Raw genomic sequence first — 13,443 nt, 5'->3', positions numbered from 1 at the left:
AGCGGGGGCAGGTGACGGCGGTGGTGGGCTTGGTGGTGGTGGTGGGATGCGGCGGCCCCCAGGCTGGGCACGGTGATGCCAGTTGCCGCCGCCGCCGCCGCTCCAAAAACTCGCTGAGGCAATGTTTTCATTGACAAGGTTGGTTTCTGACCTTCCGATCCCCCCGTCCACACACAGGCGCGCGCACACACCCTTCTCGCCCTCCTCCTCCTCCCGTCTTTTCAGCGGCTTCTTTTCTTCTTTTTTTGGAGGAAGGGAGGGAAAAGTTACTTCGATACGCAAAACAAAGCTCTCGCTCGCTTGCTCGCTCTTCCCTCGCGCCTCGGATCCCTCCGTCGAAGATGCAAGCGGCAGGGAGATGGACAAGATGAAGAGGCTGGCTCGCTCCGGCGACGTGCAGCTCAAATCCGTTTGCTTGATCCGGTCTTTTTTCCTCCTCCTCCTCCTCCTTTGCCCCTTCTTCTTCTTCCCTCCACCCTTCCTTGATTACTTCTTCTGCTTCTTCGCCTTGGCAGAGAGTGGAGCAAAACACAGCAAGCGAGGAGATGGTGGTGGATTCAGGCGCTCTTCCTCCGCTTCACTCGCCTCCACTCTCCCCCCCCCCCCGCTCCGCTCCGCGCGCAAGCCTTTCTCCAAGATCAAAGAGTCTCAAAGCGCAACTTTCTCGCTCTCTGGCTTGTTTCAGAAAAGCTCGTGGATTTTGGCGATGGTGGTTTTTATCGCGCCGATAATAGCTTTTTCATTGTGCAGAAAACGAGGTCGATCCGGTCTTCCCTTCTCCTCCCATCACTTAGTCTGAGCAAGAAAGCAAACAGTAAAAAAAAAAAAAAGGAGTAAAGCCCCCATACATACAGATAACACCGGATGGGAAATGTCAGTCACTCCTCCACCTTCCAGAGTCACAGATCAAACAGTGGCACCATCGGAGAGGACTACTTTTCTGCCTCGCTTCCCCTCTCTCTCTTTTTCCTTCCAAAGATCGCAGCTTCTTCTGATACTAGTATAATGCGAACACGTTTTTAACATGGAATTTTTTTTTAGTTGATCTTGATCTGCAACAGAAAACAAACAAAAGCCCCCAAACCAGGCAACCCCCAGAGAGTGTGTTGAAAGGGCGGGGGTGGGGGGAGAGAGAGAAGCAGAGACATTCACAGAGTGGGAGAGATTAACGTGAACTGTCCCCCCCCCCCTCGTTTAAACTCCTGGGAGAGAAAGAGATCCACTCTTCCTCTCTTCTCTTTTCACTGAAATATAGCACACATTCAGATCCCAGAGCTTTCAGACAGTCTCAACTGATAGACAGACACATCGAGCTGCTTTTCCTGCTTCAGATTTTTTTTACTCCTCCTCCTCTTGCCAACGTCACCCTGACAATTACAAATAGGTCTCATACAGAACCATACCTGTCAATCTTTTTAATTGCTTTGTTTGATTTCACCCCCTCCTTTTCCTTTTGTTTATTTTTGACTATCTAGAATAAAAGTCACGGCGGAAAGTTCTTAACAAATATTTTTAAAGATTGTTTTTCGAGGGAGACAAATGTACCAGAATTGGTTATAAATAAAGCTCAATTGGCTGCTGTGTAGAATCTAACGCATGTGGTGCACAGTGCAAGTTCTGGAAAACTTAGAGAGTTGCTTCTTACGGGGGTGGGGGCAGACACACTCTAAACTTAGGACTTCTAAAAAAAAGTTTGCATATTTCTAAGCTGATGCTAAGAAGAAGAAAAACTGCATCATAAAAATATGGCTGAATGGGTTTTCCATTGATGGAGATTCAGATAAGAGAGCAGCGAGATTTAGGGGGTAACTCGAGAGTAAGTTCCATTGAATTGAGTGGACATGTTTAGGAATGTCCTGAAAGTGCTCTTCAGTGTAAAATGTAGATTGATTGACAGATTGAGATTTAAAATCAGTTATTAACATTATGCGATTAAGAAATAGGATTTCTGCCATGACATTACTGGAACAGTTTTGCGTGTGCTTTTCATGCCATCTCCATCCAACGCTACCAAACAAAATTGGCAGGTTTTGTAAAACATTTTTTATAGGAGTCTGTTGACCAAGACATATGCTACCTATCCAAAAAGCAATGCTGAACATTGCAGAGACAGATTTAGAAGCACTATCCTAGAGATAAGGAGACACGGGTATTAGGCCAAAAATAAATATATGGCAATATTATTTAATGCCATAGCTATTGTGGGGAGGAAGGCGAGTCAATGGATTTACCAGTCTATCTTGTTATATAGGGTTATAAAATCTATGAGGCTGTAAAGCGCATTTCATGTGTACCTGAAGACCAGGAGGACACAAGCAATATTTTGTGTTTGGAGGGGGGTGTCTTTAAATGGCGCTCACACATACACACAAACTCAGATCCTTAAAGATGCTTTAAATCCTTCCGTAAATCGCTGTTGTTTTTCTGCCTTCCCAAATGCAAGTGCTGTTTCCACTAGCGGTAGCTAGCGGCTCTGGGTTGATTTGTACCACCTTACGAGGAAGTGAACGTTTCGCACGGAAGGGGAGGGGCCTGTGGCTGCAGCCAGCGGCTCCAGGAGGCTCCTAATAACAACATTGCCAGATTAGCTGTGCAACTTCTCTCTGCAAGCCTTAACCCTTATTCGATCTAATAACGTCTCCGAGCTTTCCTTTATATATATATAGATAGATAGATAACATAGGAAGAGCAGCTCGGTCTTTTTCTAAAGGAAAGAGCTGGAAGGAGCGGGAGGGGGTGGTAGATTCGGCAAGCTTTTAAAATGCAATAACGACGGGGCTCCCTTCCTCGGCATGTAGATCACACCCCATAAAAAATTCAAATAGAAAGATCGTGGGGATTAACCACTCCCCACAAAAAAAAATCCTCCCCCCCCCCAGTGAAAGAAATCCGTAGATGCTGTGATCACCAACATACGCTTGTGTGGGTCTAGGTCTGTTCTGTTTGCAGGCTACACAAACGCGCGATGTTTGTGTTCCCTCGGCACCAGCAACTTGGCAGGGCAGGCTGGGCTGAAACAGGAAGAACTTTGTCCCTGTGATATTGTTGTTGGGTTTCTTTTTTCTTTTCTTTTTTTAAAAAAAATACTAGTGACGGTAGCACAGTATCAGCTGCAGGAGATTTTTTGCTGCAGCTGCTGCTCTGAGCTTCCTGTATTGTGGAGGGGCTGGAAAGGGAGGTCTCGAGGCAGGCTGCAGCTTGCTGCATTAGACTTTATTTACATACAAACCGGTCTGTGCAGAGCCTGTCTCCTGCAGCCTGTGCTGAGGTTTGCATGCCTGTGGAAGAACCCTCCTAGCCGAGGAAGAAAGAGCGCCCAGGGGGTGCGGAGAAAGCCGAGCAAAGGGCGGTAAGCACGGAGCGAGATGCGGGATTAGGCATGAGTTTCCACGCCCAGAGCAGCGCCTTGCTGAGGTCTTGGGGAGCTCAGCTGTGCTGGCTGCAGCGGCGTCCTTGGGCGAGCCCCCTCCGGTCTTGCTTGGGTGGTGCTCGGCCCCGGCCCATCGTGGACATGTCCTACTCGCGCCACTTTCTGGATTTCCACGGCTCGTCCATCCCCACCACCATGAAGAAGCTGGTGGTGACGAAGCTGAGCTCAAACTTCCGAGAGGCTGTGAGCCTACGACACGATGCGCCTGTGCCACTCCCGGGAGACGGCGATCTGCTTGTCAGAAACAGGTGAGATTTTGCTTCCCCCTCCCCCGCGTCATTTTCTCTCTACCTTTTCGCCAACTCTTCTTTGCATCTTCTCCGTGGGTGTTTTTGGGGAGTGGGGTATGCGAGCCCCCTTTCCTGCCCTACTGCTTATCCTAACTTCTCACACCCTTTTGGCCTCCTCTCTCGTGTGCACGCAGTCATTCACTCGATGTGATCCTATCAAATCGTACCAGCTGCCATCTGGCGACTGCTGATTTAATTTTATTGTTGTGAATGGCTTACGCCATAATCCCGCGCTGGCGCACACACACACCTCTGTGCAAATGATGAAACGTTTCCATTTGCTGAGAGGTAAAATGTGTATATTGCTTCGCTCTCCCCCTCCCTCTGCTCTCTTTTTTTTAATGATGTGTTAAACTGAAAGGAATCACGGGGTGGAGGGACAGCAGGTATTAAGAATGATACAAGCCTGAAGAAGGGTGATAGTTTCCCATCAAATCCACACCTTACGTTTAAAGCACATTCAATCCACATGCTTTCCCCCAGAGAACACTGAAAACTATAGTTTGTTAAAGAGGCTGGGAACTACCTCTGTTAGGGGAAAACTACAGGTCCCGGGATTCTTTAGGGGGGGACGCCGTGTGTGTGTGGAACGTGCTTTAAATGTATCGTGTGCATCTGCTGATCTGAAAGTTGTATGCGACGGGAGAGTTCAGGAAGGGAGTTCAGCAACCAGGAAATGATTTCGAAGTCCCGCCCAGATTTCTGCCTGCAAATGTTTGTTCCATGTTCCTACAACTGTCACTGTTTTTGTGTGTGTGTGTGTGTGTGTGTGTGTTCATGGGTTCTCATGAGCGAGCGCCCCTGACTTGTTCTCTGTGGATCTGCGAGGGCTATGTTTTATACAGTAAAACTGACTGAGCTGCGTAGATCTCTGCGTGTGATTAATACACAGCAATTGGGACGTTGTATATAGGTTATTTATAGTCTTCTGGGGGGGGGGTGTGCGCGCGCATGTAACACACTCCAGACGTTGTTTAGAGCAAGTTATGTGTGCAACTCTGCCTGATTCTCCACCCCTCCCCCACCCCGGACCTCCACGTCACTAACCTTAAGCAAGCCAGAAATCAACAGGAAAGCAGAGGGCCACAAATGACTGCCACCCACCTCTCCCCGTCACTCTTGAGTGTCTTAACTCCGTGGCCCTCTTCCTCCTTTTACGACTAAAGCAAAGCAGAAGGCACAGACCGGAGGAGGGAAATGGGGATAAGCAGCTCCCCTCCCTGACCTCATCATGTTTACTTGGAAGTAAACCCCATTCATTTCAGTGACCTTTACTTCCAAGTAAGTCTGATCAGGATTGTAGCCCTCGACAAGGTGTAGCACTATTTTCAGTCGATTCCTTTGCCTGGCTTGAGCTGCTTTTGCAATGCATCCAGGTCATGGATGAAGTAAAGACGTCACATTTTGCTTAAAGCAATATGCTGTAAATTGCGGGCTAGCTAGTAGCTAACTAGGACTTGAGTTCCCATTTTCTTCTGTGAGCTGTTCTCTCCATGCACCTGAAAATTTGTAGAACAAAACCTCTACTTCAACAATCTTAGCAATATTTATTATTATTATTTTTATTATATTCCTCCTCCTGCTGCAGCTGCCTTTCTAGATGATAGAATATCTTGAAACTAAAGTGGGGACTTTAAAAGTGGAAATCTTAAAAATCAATGGGAGAATGGAATTCTAAAGGTGTGATTGTGAGTTTGGTGACTATGTGTTGGAGGAGGTTCAGGTAGACCTTAGATTCGTCCCTAACAATCCATTTTTTAATATTTAGAAGTGATTACTTGATTGCTAATCTAGCATAAATTGCATTTCAGTAAATTTAGCCCTATTGGAACCAATAGGGCTAAAATAGATTAAGCACAAATACACAGAATTATGTGATTTGTGGATTACACACACACACACACACACACACACACACACACACACACACAATATACACAGTCTTCAGTATGAAAGACAGCGTATATCATACCTGTATCTGAACCCTAGCAAAATGTTCGTGTTTTATGTAATGTACAACACCCACAATACAGGGAGAGATGCCCTCCCTGGTGTCAAAGGTTTGAATTGCTGCTGTCATCAGGACATAGTATTTTGGAGAGCAAAAATATGTAAAGCCTTAATAAAAATCTCACTCATGCTGCAGTTAAATTCCTTTGGTTGGGGGATATAGGAGGGGGGGATCGGCTGGTTTAAAATGCTGCGTGAAGATAAAATATATCCTGGCCTCCCTGCTGCCTATCGGAAGATTGCTACGTCCTTGTTCTCGAATCTCCTCCCCCGCAACACTTTCTCCCTCCCCCATGAAATTTGAAAATTTATGCATGCAATTTATTTTATTTTCAATGCAACTCTTTCCCCTCCTGCCCTTGATACTGGGTGGGCTCTCTGGGGACTGGAAAGATGTGCTCGTGCGTTCTCCGAAGTGGAGGCAAGGGGGGCTAAGCAGCATTCACCCGGGGACTCAGGCAAAGAGAGTCCAAGGATCGTAACTCGTTTTTTAAAAAAACACTTTCTCTTTTTTTTTAGTTTGCAAAAGGTGCGTGTGAGAAATCACAGGATTGGAGTTCGCAACTTTTGTGTCATGTGGATTTGCGTGAGATGTTCAGTTTTGTTGCTGGAGCTTCTCACCCAAGGCAGGAGAGTGCAAAATTAGTGCGGAATAAAGCGTGTTAAGAATAAAGCTTTCTACCTAACGCCTGTGCCTACCTTGAAAGCTTACACGGGACTCTCTCTCTTTCCACGCCCAATACCTTGTGCACACTCTGTGGGGGGGAAAGCGTAGTCCAGCTTTGAAAATACTGTACACTTTATCTCAAACTGAAACAGAAAAGAAAATCAGCTGCTGCGGTGGCTGGAGAATAAACATATTAGCCCCAAAACTCCTATGAAAAGAGAAAATGGCATATTGCAAAATAGTACCCCATTCTCCCAAGTAAAACAGACACACGCACATGTTGCCTTGGTGCAATTTAAGTTCGTTTAACTTCTTTCCTTCCTTTTTTTAGGACAAGATTTTGTTTAAGTGTCCCTCCCCCCTCCCTCCCCCTCTCTCTGGAAAACAGCTCCCTCGCCTTTATTCTGATAATTTCCTGAACAGCAAAAATAAAATAAAAAATCCACTCCAGCCTCTTATTCCGAGAGAAATGTCCTCAAACTGGGAATCGATTTGAAACATTAAACTTCTGATCATTTTGTGGAAGGTGTGATTGGGCGGTAAAAGAGGATTGAGGACCAGGAGTAATAAACAAAAAATAAATTTAGGGGGGGGTGTTTTTTAAGCCATTCATGTATCTCCGTACCTTTGTCTGAGCTCCATCCCACCCCGAAAGGCATTTTCTGGGTTTCTTAGCTAATACGTGACCCAGGAAGAGAGGGTGTAAGTGCGTGTTTGTTTGTGTTTCTTTAAAATAAAAAGTGGCAGGTCTCATAGTGGGGGCTGTTTTCTGTTGAGAGGGGATATCATACAGAAAATTGGGTAGCAAAAGTGGGACGCAAGACATGGGTTCGGGGAGGGAGTTTGGAGATAGAGAAAAAAAATAGGAATGTGGGGCGAAGTGTTCTCAGCGATTGCGCTTGTTTGGTCTGGGAGCTTTTCCCCCTTTCCCTGGCGTGCTCCTGGGTTGGGTGACTTTGTTGTGTCTGCCTGCTCAAAGTCCTCGCCCTACCCCCTCGCTCTCCTGACTTCTGCAAGTTGTTTTTGAGTAAACGAAGCCGCTTTCTAACCCCACTTTGAAGACGCTTCGCCACCTCCCCTTTTTCTCCCTTCAAATCGAATGTGTTAGTATAAATAAAGCCGGGGCGAGTCAGCCTGCAATTATTATTGTGGAGTGGGGGGCTGGGGTGGGGACGGCTCGGATCCGTATTAGTATTAGGAATTGTATCGCTGCTCTCATTTTGCATATTTGCGAAAGGCTTGGGTCGCTTCCTAGGGAAATGCAAAGCACAAAATTGGGAGGAGGGTAGCGAAGGCCCCCCCCGATGAAGGTCACGTACTTAACCGAGAGAACAATGACTGCGGGTTGCCAACTCTCCTCCTCCACGCAAGTTTGCAAGCTGATCTTGAACTTGCATCTTCCCTTGGAAGCCACCGACACGCAGGCTGCAGACCTTCCTAGTAAGCCCAAGGGAGACTTGACAGCACAATCCTCCCCATCTCTTCCCAGAATCTCCACTGAGTCTAATGGGATTTACTGCCAGTGCGTGTATTTCCCGCGAGTAAGCAGGTAGAGGATTGGGTCTGTACAAATCGCCAAATAACCCTGCACCGCTCCCCCCTTCCTTAGTGCAACTTTGTCCTGGGAATGGCAAGGGAGGCCATTGATTTCTCCTTGAGAATACCTCATCAGAGCTACTTAAAAAATTACAACATAGAGCAAAATCACAATAATTCCCCTTATTATCCACACCACTGCTGAAATAGGAACGTAGTCCCCCCCCCTCGGGGCTGGGATCCAGAGTTGTATTTTAATACAGGAGGGGGGATAGCAGAACCTGGAGGTGGTATTGATTAATAACGAAAATGAACAGTGTTTCCACTACTTCGGAAAGAAAGATCTGGACAGGGCAGGCGCCTTTTTCGAGCAGAGGCTGGGAAAAGATAGGGCTTGTTTCCTAAACGCAGCCCTTATCTTCGAGTTCGATGGAGGAATGGTGGGAGAGAGGTTTCAGATGCATTTCGCGGATTGGGGCGCAACTCTGTTTTGGAAGAAATTGTTTTTTTAAAAGTACGTTGTTTTCGCCCCCTTCCCTTTGCACAGCCTGCCCGGAGACTTTCTGCCTGCGCTTCCCAGCTGAGCCACGGAAGAGACGCGAGCAGCGCCAGGAGGAGGCTCGCCTCGCGAGGGGAGGGCGAACTGCAAGTGGCCAAGTGCTGGCAGAGAGGGCAAAGCGGGAGGCGGAGGGGCCTGGGAGGGAGGGGACCTCCCGCCGACCTCCCCTGAGCCGACCCCAGAAGGACCCAGCCGGGGTCCGAGCTCCCGCTCTGCTGGGGGCCAAGGCTGGCATGCTCCCTTCTCGCTGGGGTGCCCCATAGATAGGCAACGTGGAGCTGAGCCTCTCCCTTCTTGCACACGCACCCATTTGCAAGCAGGTGCTCAGTTGCAATGCATTTGTGGAGGGAAAGAACACAGAGGTGAAGGGGGGGCGTTTTCACCTGTTATTGTTAACAAGGTGCGACTGAGTTTTCCAGCCCCTCCGGCTACTTGCAGGTCGTTGTTTTTTTAAGCCACCCTGTTCCTTATAGCCGCATGTCTTCATCTGCCTGCCCTTGCCAGCGATGTTTTAGTATAGGGGTAATACGACTTTTTGCAGCCAGGGGAAAGCTCCTGTCTCCAGGCACGCTGCTTGGCTAAGCCGAAGTTGTGCATTTCTGCTGGCTCAGCCCTGTCCCGCACCATTTTGCATGGGTGTGTGAAACTGGCAAGTCCCGTTTGCTTTGCAACGAGTCTGGGTTGTTGCAAGTAAAGTGCAGCCTAAATCGGACCACAAAGCCCCGACTTTGCTCTGGAGTCACTTTTCCTGCACCGCTTGCGCGGGCTGTTGGAGCAAGCGCAAGCATTGGAGCGCCCGGGACAGGGAAGGGAAGGGGCGCAACAATTAGGATTGCCGAAGGAAGGCTGCAGACAAGCCCCCCTCGCATGCTGCCTGTGTGACTTCGGGCGCTGGGGGGCGGGGAGAGGCAATTTCTCCCTGCCGCCCAAGAGACACTGCGGGGATGAATGAATGAGGCCGATTGCGCGCCCAGCGGACTCTGGCTTAGCAGCCTCTCTGCGAGAAGTAGTTGCGTAGGGTGTAATGCAAAAAGCAGGGAGTTGTCGTGTTGTGTCGGAGCCCTTCCGACCTTGCGCCTTGGCTCTCTGATCTTTCCTTTCTCACGTCCTCAAGGCAACCTCAGCCCCTTTACCTTGGAATCTGTCCTCCTCTCTTACGCTCCCCTTTCAGAATGGGAAATAAGAGTTATGTAAATTTTAACTGGATGGGGATGCCTTTGTTTTCTAAAAATGAGGTAAAAAAATGTGTTCCTTGCTACAGACGCAGACTGGATTAAATGAAGAATTAGGGAGACATACAGAAGACACAGCTCCCTCTGTGAATATGCATCTATTTCTGTATCTAGCTATCTGTGTTGAACTCTGTACATTTTAATAAATGAAAGAGATTTTTCTTAGAGTTAGAAATGGCCAGTGCACTGCCTTCAGTTTTGTTGTTTCGCTGTGTGCCAGCTATTTCAAATTACCATAAATCCACAAACAGCTCTCTAGTTGCATTAAAATCAATTTTTCACATATTTTCACACTTCCACATAATTAAATGCCATAATTTGTTTATTTTTGGTTATAGAAGAGAAACAGTCGCATTGCTGTTTATGACAGAATCATATTTTTGTTTTCAGGTTTCTGTGGGAAAATTGGCTGCAAACTCTGTGTGCGTACAGATAACTTGTATTTCAGCATCATAACCCACTTCACCACCCATCATTAAATTACTTGTGCCTTTTTAATACTTATGTTCATTTTTACTCGTTAGAGGTCAATAGTGCTCAAAAGCATTGTTGCATAATTTTAGTCCTTCAAGGTTGTTTTAAGGTGTTGTGAGTAATTTGTATACAGCAAAATATTTTAATAATGTGCAAATTAGTTGCATCAAAAGGCAAATTTGTTACAGACACTCCATCCATTTTCTTTAAATTTGCCTGCAGTAACACTTATGACCATCGACCTTGGAGAGGACATTGATACTTCATGTTATCATTAGTCACTTAAATGTGTTGTTATAATCTGAAATGTAAATTTATTGCCAGAGTCAACATATTTACTACTTTGCTCATATTTTAGTCTGCTGTATTTTTTTTAATAGAAAAAAGTAGTTTTATTCCCTAGCTTATCAAAACTCATTTCTATTGTTCTTATTTTCATGAAACAGGCAAGGGGAAAATGCTTTGCATGTACAAACTATGTCAAATTGTGTTATCGGTAAAGCTAAAACCAGATTAAAACAACCTTTCCATTTTCATTTTGCATAGAAGGCGTTCCCCCACCCCACCCCCAACTCTCAAGATATTTGAATATGCAGCATTGAAATTTCTTACCTTGTGCATTTAAGCGAAAGGTTTTTCTTACGACGAAAAAAATGCCTTGTGAAAAAAGAAAGCCTAATACATTTTTGTTTGCTTCTAGATTTGTCGGCATTAATGCATCCGATATTAACTACTCAGCTGGCCGATATGACACGTCAGTTAAGCCCCCATTTGACGTAGGTTTTGAAGGAATTGGTGAAGTGGTAGCCTTGGGCCTAAGTGCCAGCGCTAGATACACAGTGGGCCAACCAGTGGCCTACATGAGGCCTGGTGCTTTTGCTGAATATACCATTGTTCCTGCCAAAGAAGCCATCCCGGTACCCTCTGTGAAACCCGAATTTCTTACACTACTGGTAAGTGGAACTACAGCATATATCAGCCTGAAGGAGCTTGGAGAACTGTCTGACGGGAAGACGGTTCTGGTGACAGCCGCAGCAGGAGGAACCGGTCAGCTTGCTGTGCAACTTTCCAAGAAGGCAAAATGTCACGTAATAGGAACATGCTCCAGTGATGAAAAATCTGGCTTTCTGAAATCCATAGGCTGTGACCACCCTATCAACTACAAAACTGAAAACCTTGCTGCTGTCCTTAAGAAGGACTACCCGAAAGGTGTGGATGTGGTGTATGAATCTGTCGGCGGGCAGATGTTTGACTTGGCTGTCAGCTCCTTGGCTACCAAAGGGCGCCTGATCATTATTGGGTTTATCTCTGGCTACCAAACCCGTACTGGCCTTCAGCCTGGTCATGTGGAAATGTTGCCAGCAAAGCTGCTAAGGAAATCTGCCAGCATCCGGGGTTTCTTCTTAAACCATTACCTTTCTGAATACCAAACGGCTATGAAACACTTGATCGAAATGTGTGAAAACAGAGAACTGGTTTGTGAGGTGGACCTTGGAGACATGTCTCCAGAGGGCAAATTCGCTGGCTTAGAGTCTGTATTCCACGCTATAGATTATATGTACATGGGGAAAAACATTGGAAAAATTGTAGTTGAATTACCTCACTCTGTCAACAGTAAGCTGTAAAAACAGAACAATGATATAAATCAAAAGAGGGAAAATGGGCACTTTATGCTTCACAATAACTATTTCTTTAAAGTTGCCAATGGGTAACATATTAAAAAATAGCATGTAGGCTTTCGTTAAAAAATATTTGTTGAATTTAAGTGGCTTTGTGTTCTTTAAAAATTCCATGTGTTGTTGGCATTGCATTAAACAGTTCTGCGTTTTTGTCTGGGAGTTTTGAGCGAACTAAGGATTAAACTTGCATTGGATTTGAATCTGGCCAACTATGAAATCTTCATCTACAGCTTTCCTCTCGAATTGAGTAAATAAAGGCATATTAATATTTTAAGTGAAATCAATAATATTATCAATTCTTCCTATAAAAAAGGATGGGTGCAATTCACCTGGACATTCTGCTTGAGCAATGGGAGTCAAGCAAGAGTGCTTTTCAGTAGCACAGGGCAGCATCTTAGCGGGTTGCACTGGATATAATTTAAAAATGAGAAATTATCTTTTTTCAGTTGTGTTGGTTGCAAATACAATAATAAAATGCAGATTTATGTAACTCAAAAGATATTTTTTACTAGTTACGAAAGTGCCAGCTTTTGTTTTTAAATGAAAGTTTGTTTTAATTTTATATAAGGTTTTATAGTTATATTTTGAAATCTTCATGTTGTAATACCACTTTCTAACTATTCTTTTGGCTATATTAACCCGTTAATTGGGTTAACTTTGGTATAACGCTACATTCTACTAATATTAAGGCAATCTTAAGAACAGCGTTAACGAAGCCCCTCACCTTACAAGGAAATGGTAGTGACTAGATCGCTTGCTTATAATGGCACCAGAGGACTGTGCTGAACTATGCAATAAGGTGAAGCCTTTGTAAGAATTTATATTTCAACCTTTGTAAGAATTTATATTGTTTTAAAGCATTAAAATCATTTTGACTATTATTAATTTTTTTACACTGTGCTTCAGTTGTCCATTTATTCTCTTCCGTTATTTTTTGTGCAACTTCAACTGCAATCTTATGACTACTTACCATTAAGTAAGCCCCACTGAATCTCTGCTGAATGGGAGCTACTGTTAAGCAGACAAGCCGTGTTTCTTAGTTGGCTTCAGATTGCCATTTTAGTTGTTGTTTTGTGAGAAGGGGTTAATCTCTTTAAGATGAACATGAAGATGCAAAAGAGTGTTTACTGTTTCCAAAAACAATACACATGTGGAATAAACTGGTAGCAATTCTCCACTCTCAGCTATTTGCTTTTTCAGGCATTCTGGCAATCAGTGTTCTCGTTTAAGGACACTCTGATGTTTATTGTTGAACAGATTCCCCTTTTAGGTTCATAAGCATGGTTTTTAAAATTCCTGCTGCCCTGTAGCTAAAAGCACACCCAAGTAGTAGGATTTAGGCCAGCTCGGCACCACCGATTTCAGTGGGGCCTTAAGTGGCTTAAATCCAGGTATTCCAATTAAACTGGGTTTTGGACTGGGATGTTGGAAAATTTGCTTGGTAGGTGAAACCCAAAGTATATTTTGGATCCAGCAGCTGATCACCCTATGGAAACATTCTCATTAGGATGAAGTATTTGGCTTCCCTTTGGTGGTGAACAAAAGTGGAGACAGCTATTTGTTTCT

The 13,443-nt window shown here is 45.2% G+C and overlaps 1 protein-coding gene across 5 annotated transcripts; it reads left to right on the top strand.

The window, feature by feature from the left end:
- The first annotated feature begins 2,520 nt into the window (after positions 1-2,520).
- On the top strand, positions 2,521-12,770 carry PTGR3 (prostaglandin reductase 3). Of its 5 annotated transcripts, none has more exons than XM_053396667.1 (3): positions 3,569-3,678; positions 8,481-8,812; positions 10,899-12,770. In XM_053396667.1, the coding sequence occupies exon 3, from the start codon at positions 11,059-11,061 to the stop codon at positions 11,821-11,823; it is 765 nt and encodes a 254-aa protein (XP_053252642.1). In that variant the 5' UTR covers positions 3,569-3,678; positions 8,481-8,812; positions 10,899-11,058; the 3' UTR covers positions 11,824-12,770. The 5 variants fall into 5 exon arrangements, with proteins under 5 accessions (XP_053252638.1, XP_053252642.1, XP_053252643.1 ...); XM_053396668.1 differs by lacking the exon at positions 3,569-3,678 and adding an exon at positions 6,991-7,837; XM_053396666.1 differs by lacking the exon at positions 3,569-3,678 and adding an exon at positions 6,991-7,946.
- The last annotated feature ends 673 nt before the right edge of the window (positions 12,771-13,443 follow it).

The sequence above is a fragment of the Podarcis raffonei genome, chromosome 7 (assembly GCF_027172205.1).
Source record: "Podarcis raffonei isolate rPodRaf1 chromosome 7, rPodRaf1.pri, whole genome shotgun sequence".
NCBI classification, from domain to species: Eukaryota; Metazoa; Chordata; class Lepidosauria; order Squamata; family Lacertidae; genus Podarcis; species Podarcis raffonei.
The sequence above is the reverse complement of the archived record's forward strand: the minus strand, read 5'-3'. Positions and strand labels throughout refer to the sequence as shown.